The sequence below is a fragment of the Somniosus microcephalus genome, chromosome 10, assembly GCF_052327205.1.
Source record: "Somniosus microcephalus isolate GS21.2 chromosome 10, FLI_Smic_1.0, whole genome shotgun sequence".
NCBI lineage: Eukaryota > Metazoa > Chordata > Chondrichthyes > Squaliformes > Somniosidae > Somniosus > Somniosus microcephalus.
This window is the reverse complement of record NC_140996.1, coordinates 132,667,201-132,682,144: the sequence shown is the minus strand read 5'-3', so window position 1 is coordinate 132,682,144 and position 14,944 is coordinate 132,667,201. Positions and strand designations below refer to the sequence as shown.

At 41.8% G+C, this 14,944-nt stretch overlaps 1 protein-coding gene across 2 annotated transcripts in view; it reads left to right on the top strand.

The window, feature by feature from the left end:
- The window catches only part of tmem135 (transmembrane protein 135), a 537,823-nt gene that overhangs the window by 221,924 nt on the left and 300,955 nt on the right, over nt 1-14,944 (top strand). For both annotated transcript variants that reach the window (XR_015079728.1, XM_085998806.1), the window contains exon 5: nt 9,690-9,755. Coding sequence is in view for 1 of the 2 variants with exons in the window: in XM_085998806.1 (XP_085854932.1) it covers nt 9,690-9,755 (66 nt within the window). In the remaining variant the exon portion in view is untranslated. The remainder of the gene's footprint in view (nt 1-9,689; nt 9,756-14,944) is intronic.

Genomic DNA, 14,944 nt, shown 5'->3' with positions numbered 1-14,944 from the left:
CAGAAACAAAACAAGCTTGAATCTTGAACGGTATAGTTTATAATATGATTGCGTCCAAGGATATGAAAAACTATTTCACTCCAGCCACAGAAAAAAGGTTTCCATATAATATCCTTCAGATAGTAATACAGAACATTCCAGGTAATGGCTTTTACATCCACAGCTCCAAGATAGACAAATGAATATAGAAACATAGAAGATAGGAGCAGGAATAGGCCATTCGGCCCCTCGAGCCTGCTCTGCCATTTAATGAGATCATGGCTGATCATCCAAATTCAGTACCCTGTCCCTGCTTTTTCCCCATATCCCTTGATCCCTTTAGCCTTAAGAAATATATCTAACTCCTTCTTGAATATATTTAACGAGTTGGCCTCAACTGCGTTCTGTGGTAGAGAATTCCACAGGTTCACCACTCTCTGGGTGAAGAAATTCCTCCTCATCTCAGTCCTAAATGGCTTACCCCTTATCCTTAGACTGTGACCCCTGGTTCTGGACCCCCCTGCCATCGGGAACATCCTTCCTGCATCTAGTCTAGTCCTGTTAGAATTTTATAAGTTTCAATGAGATCCCCTCCCATTCTTCTAAACTCCAGCGAGTATAAGCCCAATCGATCCAATCTCTCCTCATACGTCATTCCTGCCATCCCAGGTATCAGTCTGGTGAATCTTCGCTGAACTCCCTCCATGTCAAGAACATCCTTCCTCAGATAAGGTGACCAAAACTGCACACAATACTCAAGTTGTGGTCTCACCAAGGTCCTGTACAACTGCAGCAAGACATCCTTGCTCCTGTACTCGAATCCTCTCGCTATGAAGACCAACATACCATTTGCCTTCTTAACCGCCTGCTGCACCTGCATGCTTACCTTCAGCGACTGGTGCACAAGGACACCCAGGTCTCTTTGCACTTCCCCTTCTCCCAATCTATTGCCATTCAGATAATCTGCCTTCCTGTTTTTGCCACCAGGATAACCTCGCATTTATCCACATATGGCAGATGCAGTACAATCATCCAACCTGTCCAAATCATACTGGAGTTTCTCGGCATCCTCCTCAAAGCACACACGCCCACCCAGCTTTGTGTCGTCTGCAAACTTGGAGATATTACATCTAGTTCCCTCTTCTAGATCATTAATATATATTGTGAATAGCTGGGGTCCTAGCACCGATCCCTGCGGTACCCCACTAGTCACTGCCTGCCACTCGGAAAAAGACCCGTTTATTCCAACTCTTTGCTTCCTGTCTGCCAACCAGTTTTCTATCCAAGTCAGTACCTTACCCCCAATCCCATGTGCTTTAACTTGACATGCTAATCTCTTATGTGGGACCCTATCGAAAGCCTTCTGAAAGTCCAAATACACCACATCCACTGGGTCTCCCTTATCTATTCTACTAGTTACGTCCTCAAAAAATTCCAGTAGATTAGTCGAGCACAATTTACATTTTATAAATCCATGTTGACTTTGTCCGATCCTGTCACTGTTTTCCAAGTGCTCTGCTATTACATCTTTTATAATGGACTCTAGCATTTCCCCCACTACCGATGTCAGGCTTACCCGTCTATAATTCTCCATTTTCTCTCTACCACCTTTTTTAAATAGTGGGGTTACCGCAGGGATCGGTGTTAGCTACCCTCCAATCCATGGGAGCTGTGCCAGAGTGTAACCGGTTTTTGCGGTGGCCAATTTCCTTTGGCCCCTGCCACAATCGCCAAATTTTGTAAGTGGTTTCGCCCCGCCCGTAGCGAGCACGCAAACCCCCTTACTACAAGTTCTGGACGATAGGGATTACTGAGGACAGATTTGAACACGGACAGCGTTTTCGGGCTCACCCGTACAGTGTTTATTAAGGTTAACAAAAACCACTCCACTCGCATACAGTACAAGCGGTGTGAACACAACAGTACAGTTTCAAACAGTACAACCCTGACTTGTCCAAAAAGCCCCTGCCGCGCTGACTTACCACGGCCAAAAACATCCTCCCGTGAACTAAACTATCACAGGAGCCTTCCAACGCTAACCCCCTCTGGCTTGGTAGGAACATACAGGCACCTCCTCACACAGCTAAGTGATCTTGTGGGTGTGTAGGCTTGGCAATGCTCGCCTAGATTGCCCCTTTTATTTTGCTTGCAGCTTCCTCCCGTACGTCTTGGCTACCTGGTTCCGTACCGGTCTTGCGGCATGCGAGTCCCAGCCTTAGTCGACATTCATCTCGGTTGGAAGAGCAAGGCTCAGCTCTTCTTGATGTTACGTTGTGTGGAGGGCAGGAGAGAAAGAGAGCGAGCTATCCAAACTGCTCTTTTTATACCCCGCCAATACACAAACCGTTGTCTGTGGTTTTAATGGACACATGGCCTGGGGGGAATGGGTTTTCGATCTCTTGAATGGTTTGAAATGGTTTTTGATCTCTTTTTCGATCTTCCTGCCGATTAACTTAACTTCATCTTGACTAGAACAATGAGTCGTCAGCCTTGTTAATCAAGACTTGGGAGTGGGCCTCTCGGGCCATTGTTCCCAGGACAGTTCGTTTCCATACAAATGAGTCATCTCCAGCTTGAGTGGGTTTTACACTGCCCCCCCCCCCCACCCCTGCCCCAAACAGCCTGTCCAGTTTTTAATAGGGGTCAAAAATCCATAAGTCTGTGTCGACTGCTACAGAGTCTATTGAAATTTGGAAGATGACCAGCAATGCATCTACTGTTTCTAGGGCCACTTCCTTAAGTACCCTAGGATGTAGATTATCAGGCCCTGGGGATTTATCGGCCTTCAATCTCGTCAATTTCCCTAACACCATTTCCCTACAAATACTGATTTGATTCAGTTCCTCCCTCGCATTAGACCCTGTGTTCCCCAGTATCTCTGGGAGGTTATTTGTGTCCTCCTTTGTGAAGACAGAACCAAAGTATGTATTTAATTGGTCTGCCATGTCTTTGTTCCCCATTATAAATCCCCCTGATTCTGACTGCAAGGGACCTACGCTTGATTTCACCAATCTTTTTCTCTTCACATATCTATAGAAGCTTTTACAGTCAGTTTTTATGTTCCCGCAAGCTTACTCTCATACTCTCTTTTCCCCCTCATAATTAATCCTTTTGACCTCCTTTGCTGAATCCTAAACTGCTCCCAATCCTCAGGTTTGCTGCTTTTTCTGGCCAATTTTTAATGCTATCCCTAATTTCCCTTGTTAGCCACGGTTGCGCCACCTTTTTGTATTTTTATGCCAGACAGGGATGAACAAATTCTGTAGTTCATCCATGCGATCTTTCAATGTTTGCCATTGCCTATCCACCGTCAACCCTTTAAGTAACGTTCCCCAATCCATCCTAGCCAACTCGTGCCTCAAACCATCCAGTATGTCTGAGTCCCATAGCAAGCAGGAAGACCCTTTGGTGACAGCTTTGATATTATTCACCCAGAAATACAAATGTGAGGCTGGGAGCGAGTGAGTTGGCTTGTGACATCAGGGACAGGATGAAGTTGCAGGAGCATTAGCATTGGTGAATATGGGATTGGCCCAAGGGCCACAATAAAGCTCCTTAGTTTCCCATGGGTTGTAAAATGAATACCCCTGGTCATTAAAAAAAAAAATTCAAAAATAAATTGGACATTACTGACAATTTAAGCAACATTGGGATATGCACATTTTTCTGAATTAAAATTAATCACAGTGCCTGAAACACTGCACGCAATCAAATCGGTATGTTTGTAGTCTGTCTAGGCTGTCTTTCCAATTCAGATTCTGATGTGATTTGCCTCATACAACATTAAATGTTCTGGCCTCCTGATTACAAGCAATTAAAAAAATCCCCTTTGTTTGCAATCCAGCTCATCCACAAAGATAGTTGATGGTGTTTATTTGTAAACTGTGTCTGTATGGAATCACTACACTTCAAGGTCTTTTTATTGCTAAAGTATAGGTTTGCATTTGCATGACTGAAGCAAAAGGTAATTGATAAATAAAATATAGGCAAAGAAGATTGTGCATACGTAGCTGTTGATGTAGAATGATTTTGCCCTCCCCCTTCAAAATCAATGATTTTACTTAGTCACTGAACAGGAAATTTCTCTGAAGTTGCCTGACCTGTAATTATGGCTAACCATGTCATAGGCAATGTGTAGGAAAGTTTTATTGCCTATTCATTTGCTTGCTTATTTTCTACATATCAGAATATTTTTTGCCACTCCCTTTGACCTAATAAAGTTATCACAGCCGTTTGAAGCTTATCCTTTGTCAGCTTGTAATGGGTCCAGGTGGCCTCTTCTCTCTCTCTCTTTTCAGAAAGGAAGCTATACTTGTTGTGTTAATCTTCTTAGTGACACGGAACACATCAAGTGTGCAGTTTCTATCAAGAATCTGTGGTACCAGCCTTTCAAGGGCTGCAGATTCGCCTTGTATTTGAATGGCTTTGACATGTGGTGTGGTTGTATAAGTACCAGTGTATTAAAAAGATCTCTTGCTTGTACAGAAAGAAAAGCCCACACATCAGTGATTCTCAATAGAAAAAAGCTTAACTGGATTCACAGACTACTCTGTTTGGCTGAAACATCCTTAAAAATGTTGGTGGGAAGACTGATGAAAGAAAGCAATTCCAAGGAATACAAAAGCTTGTCTAACATACTCCCTCCCCTTTTCTGTTGCGGAGGCTGTGTAGAAGAAATGGAGCTTAAAGTTGCCATGGATGTTGGATAATTTAAGTGAATTCACATCAGCCCATTAAGATTAGGTGCCATTGTGTAAGGAGTGTTCTGCCCTCAGACAGGTGTATAATTACTTGTGTTGTGTTACTTAGATTCACTAGAAAACAATTGTTCTTCTGTTTTCAGTCGCTGCATTTACTTGGTGTGAGCCCTATTCATGTCCCGTTTGTTTTTAGTTGCGAGGTTACCTATGTCATAGTTACAATTAAGAAGAATCAATGAACCTTGTATTAGACAAATCTGGGAACATGACCTTAAAGATGTAGTCATACTTTTTGTGACCTCATGAGCTGTGTGTAACTTCTAAAGAACTGCAGTGAGAATACTTATTTAACAATGAAATCCAATTTAAGTCCCAATCATTTCACACTATTTTCTCCCCTTTTCCTCAATTCAAATTATTGTATGTTTGGGCTGGCCTATGGACACCTTTGTGGAGGTTGTTCAAGAACTAGCTGATGATGACAAACTTCCTTTCTTGGTGAGGCCCAAGTATGACTGCCTGCCAGTCAAGTTTTGCATTCAGATTTGTTTTTAATTGAGTCCCCATTCCCAACCTGGTCACATTTGTAGGTACCATTCTGTATCTAAATTGAGAACTTTTTAACTTCAATATTGATGCAGAATAATTTTATTAGAAATGTGCAAAGTTACAAATATTTACAGATGGACATTTGTACAGATGATTTTTAACTAATTTAGAACTTTAAAAGTTGCTACCTAAAATCCATTCCAGAGAAATTAGCCGTTAAGCTGTCAGAATATCAATTGTTCGAAACTACAGCATAATTTCAGTAGGTAAACAAGAACATAAGAACATAAGAAACAGAAACTCTACTTTCCTGCACTATCCCCGTATCCCTCGATTCCCTTAATATCCAAAAATGTATTGATCTCTGTCTTGAATATACTCAACGACTGAGCCTCCACAGCCCTCTGGGGTAGAGAATTTCAAAGATTCAACACCCTCTGAGTGAAGAAATTTCTCCTCATCTCAGTCCTAAATGGCCAACCCCTTATTTTGAGATTGTGGCCTCTGGTTCTGCACTCCCCAACATCCTCCCTGCAACTACCTTGTCAAGCCGTGTAAGAATTTTGTATGTTTCAATGAGATCACCTCTCATTCTTCTAAACTCTAGTGAATATAGGCTTAGTCTATTCAATCTCTCCTCATAGGACAACCCCCCCTCAATCCCAGGAATCGGTCTGGTGAACCTTCGTTGCATGCCCTCTATGGCAAGTATGTCCTTCCTTAGGTATGAAGACCAAAACTGTACACACCAGGGCCTATATAATTGCAGTAAGACGTCTTTACTCTTATACTCAAATCCTCTTGTAATAAACACCAACATACCATTTGCTTTCCTAATTGCTTGCTGTACCTGCATGTTAACTTTCAGTGATTCGTGTACAAGGACACCCAGGTCCCTGTGAACACCAACATTCCCCAACCTCTCTCCATTTAAAAAGTACTCTGCTTTTCTATTTTTCCTACCAAAGTGGATAACTTCACATTTCTCCACATTATATTCCATTTGCCATGTTCTTGCCCACTTACTTAGCTTGTCTATATCCCATTGAAGCCTCCTTGCATCCTCCTCACAACTTACATTCCCACCCAGCTTTGTATCATCAGCAAACTTGGATATATTACATTTGATCCCCTCATCCAAATCATTGATAGATTGTGAATAGCTGAGGCCCAAGCACTGATCCTTGCAGTACCCCACCAGCCTGCCAACCTGAAAATGACCTGTTTATTTCTACTCTGTCTTCTGTCCATTAACCAATTCTCAATCCATGCTAGTATATTACCCCCAATCCCATGAGCCCTAATTTTGTTTAACCTCTTGTGTGGCACCTTATCGAATGCCTTCTGAAAATCCAAATACACCACATCCACTGGTTCTCCATTATCTATTCTGCTGGTTACAACCTCAAAAAACTCTAACAGAATCATCCAGCATGATTTCCCTTTCATAAATCCATGTTGACTCTGTCCAATCCTATTATTTTGTAAGTGCCCTGTTAGCACGTCCTTAATAATAAATTCTAGCATTGCCCCTACGACTGATGTCAGGCTAACTAGTCTGTAGTTCTCTGTTTTTTCTCGCCCCTTCTTAAATAGTGGGGCAACATTTGCTAACTTCCAATCTGCGAGAACCATTCTAGAATATATGGAATTTTGGAAAATGACCACCAATGCATCCACTATTTCTATAGCCACCTCTTTCAAAACCCTAGGATATAGGCCATCAGATCCAGGGGATTTATCGGCTTTCAGTCCCATTAATTTCTCCAGTACTTTTTTATTTGCGAATACTAATTTCTTTCAGTTCCTCATTCTCGCTAGACCCTTGGTTCGCCACTATTTCCAGGAAGACAGACACAAAGTATTTGTTTAATTTCTTGCCATTTCCTTATTCCCCATTATAATTTCTCCTGTCTCAGCCTGTAAGAGACCCACATTTACTTTCACTAATCTTTTCCTTTTTACATACGCATAGAAGCTTTTACAGTCTGTTTTTATGTCTCTCGCTAGTTTACTGTCCTATTCTGTTTTCCCTTTCTTTATCAATTTCTTAGTCCACCTTTGCTGAATTCTAAAATCCTCCCAATCCTCAGGCTTATGAATTGAATAACCAGAAAAGAAGAATTCAGTTCTCAAAGTGCCCCAATACGATTAGTTCTGGTGGTTTGTAACAATAAATGTGGAGTATTGTATTTTTCGCCATCATGACTGATTCTCCATATTGTTCAATAAGGTCAACATTCATTTGTAGTGTTTTATTGCTGCTTCTCCACCTACCTTTATTTCGTTTCAAGAAGCCAAACATTATATAAACAGGTTGCAAGTTAAAGCAGGAAAGCTGACAGACATTTAACAATTAAAGATGCAGCATACAGTATAATAATGGTACAAAGCAATGGGTTAGGCCACAGTCTTAGAGCACAGTTTTTGGTTTTGGGTGGCCCATTATAGAAGGAATATTTATGTACAGCATAGATTCACCATGATGATGCCAGGGATGGGACACTATTATTGAAGAAAGACTTGATATTTAGATTATTTCCACTGAAGCACAGAAGGCTCAAGAAAGATTTTTTTAACATTATGAAGTGTTTTGATGGATTGAATAGGGAAATACTATTTCTTCAGGCTGGGAAGTCAGTAATGAGGTGCGGTCAATTTAAAACCATCACCAAGGAGACGTTAGGAGAGCTTTCTTTATGAAGAAGGTTGTTGAAGCGTGGAATATTTTTCCATGGGGAGAAATTGAGGTAGGGACCATTGTACCTTTTAAGGGTAAAGTGGTTAAATATTTGAGACCGTGGAAGGTTATAGAGTTATGGGAAGAGAGCAGGACAGTAGGATTAGTCCTAACAACACTCTAGCTCCATGAAAACATAGATCTACAATTCTGCCATCAGGATAAGAGAACCGATTTTATTGCTTAGGGGATTCTGGCCCTATCCGTTTGTGCTCAATGTTGGTTTTCATATTCAAGTAGGATTCTCAGACCATGCCTACGGAGACTGACTCTCCAATCTGAATGTACAAGCAGGGGAGCAGTGCATGGATGTTGCTCTTCTGAAGCTGAACGCAGTGTCCAACACACATATAAAAGCACCTATATCCTAATACGAGCGTTCTAATAATTGCTGGTGGCTGCACTATGTTAGAGAATGTTGCTATCATAGTATGTGTAGTTTTAGAGTTGTCACTTCTGTTTGTGTCAGTGGGAGGGGAGAGGAATCTTTCTAAATTATTATAAAATACTTTGGAGAGGTTTCTGGGAAGTGCGCAGAGCCACATGCAGGGCAGATTATGAAGCTTTCAAAGACTGGTTTATCCGTTGCCCACTGAACAGGGTGAGAATTTCAAAACACAGCTTTATCATGATTGCGCTACTTTATACATAGACTTGAAAATTTTGCTTCTAAGGTTTTTTTTAAAAAGACATAGGCCCGGATTTTGTGGTTGATAGTACGCCGTCGTACCACCTTTGAAATGGACAGCAAGTTCGGGATTTCCGCATGCTCTACATCCTGAACTTGCGATCTGTCAAGTTCCAACTTGACAGATGATCTGCACCAACATTGAAATCTTAATTGCTTGCGCAGAGTTGGGCTAATTGCCCAGCAATTATGTAAAAATTTTACGTCTCGTGCAAACAGGCACTGGGCCTATTTGCACAGCGTAAGGGAATACCTCCTGACGAATCCAAGTAATTTTAAAATCTATATGAGGCGATGTCCATGAAAAGTAAAGAACTGTCTTCTCAGGGTTTAAAAATGTTTCTGCTGGGAGCAAAAAAATGAAAATAGATGCCTTACAAGATGCATTCTGTACACACCCAGACCCCCAAATCACACATTTTAAGTTATTTTTGAAGTACTGAAGTGCAAGGCCTAACAATCTCTAACTTGAGAGTAATTTAAAACCTTTTGAGCATCATTTTAAGTGTCCACTGCTTGTCATGATTTAAAGGTTAATTTATTTGGGGAGTAGCTTAACTATCAAGAGAAATATTTGCAGTTCTGCATGTTTCTGCATTTATAACTCTTAGATGTCAGCATGAGAGTCATTCTTGCAGCTCTTAACAAATACTTTAAGCAGCAGAAAGCATTGCACTAGCGATGTTAAATCGCAAGTTCTGCTTGACCTTCTGTTTGCTGATTGGAGCATCGGTCCACGTGATCCCAGGTAAGCTTTCGCACACGGTGCGTCCCAGGATCTGTGGGCCACGACGCTGCGCTCAACTCTGCAGTGTCTGAGAGCAACTTTTCGTTTGGGGCCTCGCAACAGGTAATTCTGCTTTTGGGTTGGATACCGACGGTGTAATCCTTAATTATGCCACTGACCGCAAAATCCGGGCCATAATTTATGTGCCTACTATTGAAATATTACTTAATGCTGCGAGTACTCTTTTAGAATGGTATCCATTAAACATTACATATGTGTATTCATAAAAGCTGTCTTTCTTCACAGGCAACTGAGAGTATATTTCGAATGGCTGTAACAAGAGGTCTTATCACACCAGTTAATCATGGCGAGGTAAGAATTTATTACAATATCTGTCTATTATCATTTAAAATTATAATTTTTTTGTCTACTTCTAAGATAAATCATAAGGCTAAACTCAAAGTAGGTCAAACGAATAGTCCTTGATTTTTTTTGGAGAGGTTGGTGAACGCCAATATTACAGTGGCTGGAAACGGAACGACTTGGAAGCAGCATTTTGATTTTCAAGATTTTAACCCCTCGCCTGACCCTTTTCTGCCCATTGGGGTGGGGGTTCACATCGAGGCCATGGCATCCTCAACCAATATGATGTTGCAAACTTTTGTGTGATCATTTTATGTATCTAGTTCGTCTACAATTTTTGTGCAGCATGTCTTGAATTCAATCCTATATGATCAGAAGTACTTTGGCTCCCAGAGAGCAATGAATATGTATTGAAAATCTTTGCAGGGAGTAAATAGATGTAGCCATATTTTATGGTCTAGGTTGAGTTGGAGCTCGAAACTTTCCTGCAATAACGTTAGTGGCTGGTATTTCCCAGGGTGAGTGCAATTATGTATCAGTCTTTCCTTAATTCTGGTCTTGTGCTCTGCAGTCTCTGAATGATACATGTACAAGATGGACAAGAAGAGGCTTAATTTGGTTTATTAATAAACATCATCAAAGTGCAAATGATGGGTGATTGACTGTTGTCTGTAGGGAGTGGCCTCAGGGCTGTGGTTGCAGTACAAAATATGGCAAAAGAGTTAAAAGGATTTAGCAAAGCTGAGGCTACTATGGTTTGGTAGGCAGTTAGCTGCAAAGATCAGAGGGAATGGAGTATGAGTTTGTGGCCCAAGTTGCATTATTGAGTGAGGTCACATGCCCTCATTCTGCAGAACATATACAATACTCTGTTATGAAAAGCATAGAAGTGTTTTATTACTCAAGAAAACTGTAAATTGGTACTCAAAAAAACACTCCTCAGTGATCAGACCTGAGTGCAGTATTCGGTGTGGCCTGATGAGAGCAGCTTCAGCATAATGGCCTAGACTTAAAAACAGTGCTGATTTGACAATACAACTTGGCATTCTGTGAGCTTTGTTAATTGTTGCTCTGCAATGACTGGACAAGTCAATGTTGAATCTATTGTTACTTTTCAGATTTCTTTCGGTCTCCCCTAGCTAGCTCACCACCATTCATTAAATAATTCATTTATGTGTTAGCCTTGGCTCAGGGGTAGCATTCTTGCCTCTGATTCAGAAGGTCATGGGTTCAAGCCCTCCAGCACATACTTGAGTGCAGTACTAAGGGAGTACAGTATTGTCTGAGGTTCGTTCTTTTGTATGAGATGTTAAACCGAGATCCCGTATGCCTGCTTGGGATATAAAAAATTCTACGGCACTAGTCGAGGATGTGGTTAGCGATCAAAGATTAAAAAAGTGTTAGATGAGCATTTAGGATTAGTGACCATAATTTGATGAGGTTTACGGTTCAAATAAAACTCGAGTAAAAAAACAGCGGCATCAGTTTGGAATAGGGCCAATATTAGAAAGATGAGGAGTGGGCTTACTTGAGTGAAGTGGAAAAAGTCATTAGTGCACAGGGCTGTAGATCAACAATGGGACTTAAAAAAAAAGAGATTGCAAAGTTGCAGAACAAATATATATACCATTTAACAAAAAAGACGATGACAAGCTATAGAATGCTGTGGATAAATTGATTAGGAACAAAGTAAGATTGAAGAGGACCTATGATTTTTTAAAAAAAGACTGAGAAAATAAGAGGTTACGAAAGGGATATGGAAAGGAAGGAGGGAGTATGAGGAGAGAAGGTCATCGACCTGAAACAGTAACTGTTTCTCTCTCCACAAATGCTGCCTGACCTGCTGAGTATTGCCAGCATTCTCTTGTTTTTATTTTAGATTTCCAGCATCTGCAGTATTTTGCTTTTGTATACTTAATAAGTACTTTGCTTCCATGGTGACCAAATAGAAGATTATTGGGGAGGAAACAAATCCCCAACTGCCTACAAGCGAACTGTGAAATGTTATAATAAATAAAAGGAAATAATGAGAGAAGTTAGTTAAGCTAAAGGAGGGCAAAATGCCAGGACCTGGTGGGATACATCTGAGGATCTTGAGGAAATGGGATAAGAAATCGCAGAGGCCCTATAAATTATATTTCGGGGTTCTATTGAGAGGGAGACTGAGTTAACCTGAGAAATTATAGACCAGTTAGTTTAACACCTGTGGAATCTTTAATTAAAGATGCAATTATTAAATGTCTACATGAAGAGAAAATAAATAGAAGCCGCAGCACAGATTTCAGAAATGGAGATTGTGCTTGCCAAACCTGATGGAATTCTCCTGAGGGGGGTGACAGATATTACAGATGGGAAAAAAGCAGCAGATGTGTATATTGATTTCAGAAAACGTTTGACAAAGTATCACACTGAAGACTATTGGTGAAGATTAACAGGTATAGAATTAGGGGGAGGGTATAAATCAGTTAAAAAACTGGTTAGAAGGGAGGAAATAGAGTAGGAGTTAAGGGCAGATTCACAAAGTGATCCCACAAGAAATACAAATACAAAGAAAAGCTTTAAAAATGGGGCTGTTCATTAGAATAGAGGAGATTATGGAGTGATTTGATAAGACGTGTTTAAAAATGATGAAGGGATGGGACAGTGTGGATAGAAACTGATTGTTTCCAGTGACTGAGTGGCCTAAACTGAGGTAACATAGAAGTAAGAGTAAATGTAACAGATTTAGGACAGTGAGCAGGAGATTTTTTTTTTTTACATAGGTTATGAGGCTGTGGAAGGCAATACTGGAGTTAGTGATTGAAGATGAGACCATGTCAACATCTAAGAATAGGTTATATAGGTGGTTGAAGGAAAAGGGAATAAAGTGATATGGTAACAGGGCAGGCACGTGGGATTAGGACTTTTTTTATTCATTCCTGGGATGAGGGCGTCGCTGGCAAGGCCAGCATTTATTGTCCATCCCTAATTGCCCTTGAGAAGGTGGTGGTGAGCCTACACATTGAATCGCTGCAGTCTGTGTGGTGATGATACTCCCACAGTGCTGTTAGGGAGGGAGTTCCAGGATTTTGACTCCGTGATGATGAAGGAACAGCAATATATTTCCAAGTCAGGATGGTGTGTAACTTGGAGGGGAACTTGCAGATGATGGTGTTCCCATGCGCCTGCTGCCCTTGTCCTTCTAGGTGGTAGAGGTTGTGGGTTTGGGAGGTGCTGTCGAAGAAGCCTTGGAGAGTTGCTGAAGTGCATCTTGTAGATGGTACACACTGCAGCCATGGTGTGCTGGTGGTGGAGGGAGTGAATGTTTAAGGTGGTGGATGGAGTGCCAATCAAGCGGGCTGCTTTGTCCTGGATGGTGTTGAGCTGCTTGAATGTTGTTGGAGCTGCACTCATCCAGGCAAGTGGAGAGTATTCCATCACACTCCTAACTTGTTCCTTGTAGATGGTGGAAAGACTTTGGGGAGTTATGAGGTGAGACAGTTGCTGCAGAATACCCAGCCTCTGACCTTCTCTTGTAGCCGCAGTAATTATGTGGCTGGTCCAGTGAAGTTTCTGGTCAATGGTGACCCCAGGATGTTGATGGTGGGTGATTCGGCGATGGTAATGCCGTTGAATGTCGAGGGGCAGTGGTTAGATGCTCGCTTGTTGGAGATAGTCATTGCCTGGCACTTGTGTAGTGCAAATGTTACTTGCCACTTACCAGCCCAAGCCTGAATGTCGCCTAGGTCTTGCTGCATGTGGGCATGGACTGCTTCATTATCTGAGGAGTTGCGAATGGAACTGAACACTGCAATCATCAGCAAACATCCCCACTTCTGACCTTATGATGGAGGGAAGGTCATTTATCAAGCAGCTGAAGATGGTTGGGACTATGACACTACCCTGAGGAACTCCTGCAGTGATGTCCTGGGGCTGAGATGATTGACCTCTAACAACTACAACCAAAATCCTTTGGTGCTAGGTATGACTCCAGTTATTGGAGAGTTTTCCCCCTGATTCCCATTGACTTCAGTTTTGCTAGGGTTCATTGATGCCACACTCGGTCAAATGCTGCCTTGATGTCAAAAGCAGTCACTCTCACCTCACCTGGAATTCAGCTCTTTTGACCAAGGCTGTAATGAGGTCTGGAGCCGAGTGGTCCTGGTGGAACCCAAACTGAGCATCGGTGAGCAGGTTATTGGTGAGTAAGTGGCACTTGATAGCACTGTCGATGACACCTTCCACCACTTTGCTGATGATTGAGGATAGACTTATGGGGCGGTAATTGGTCAGATTGGATTTATCATGCTTTTTGTGGACAGGCCATACCTGTGCAGTTTTGCAGATTGTCGGGTAGATGCCAGTGTTGTAGCTGTACTGGACCAGCTTGGCTAGAGCCGCAGCTAGTTCTGAAACACAGGTCGTCAGCACGACAGCTGGGATGTTGTCAGGGCCCATAGCCTTTGCTGTATCTAGTGCGTTCAGCCGTTTCCTGATTACGTGGAGTGAACTATTGCTTGTGTGGAGAATAAACACCTACACGGACTGGTTCGGGCCCAACGGCTTGTTTCTGTGTTGTAATTCCCTCACCCGAAATGCAAATTTGACCAATTTGCATTGTATTTCTGAATCTGGATCATTTATGTAGATTGAACAGTCGTGGTCCCAGCACTGATCCATGGGCATTCCACTCAGTACATCTTCACCACATGTTACTAACCCCCGAACTACTACCAGCTGCTCTGTCTCTTGCCAATTCCTTGAAATGTTATTTATCTTGTGGAGCAGCCTTTCATGTGGAACTATATCAAACACTTTCTGGAAGTCTGGGAATACTTCAGCATTGGGCTTTTCCCTTCAAAAAGTGAAGGTAGGTGAGGCAAGATTTGCCCCATCTGAAATAAAAGCATAAAATGCTGGAAATACTCAGCAGGTCAGGTAGCATTTGTGGAGGGAGAGAAACAGAGTTAACCTTTCAGGTCAGTGACCTTTCATCATTTGCCTCTTCTGAAGTTGTGTTTGCTGCATCTTACTACGTCGTTTTCATATCGATACTCCTCAACTTCGTTCCTAGTTACTGATTCTATTATCCGTTACCAATATCCAAATAATGGGTCAGCCTTTGGTTTGTTTTGTATCTTTCTTGAGAATAAGTACCATGTTGGACTGTTTCCAATCCAGTGGGACCTTCCCTATATTCATTAATTGCTTCAGGGTGA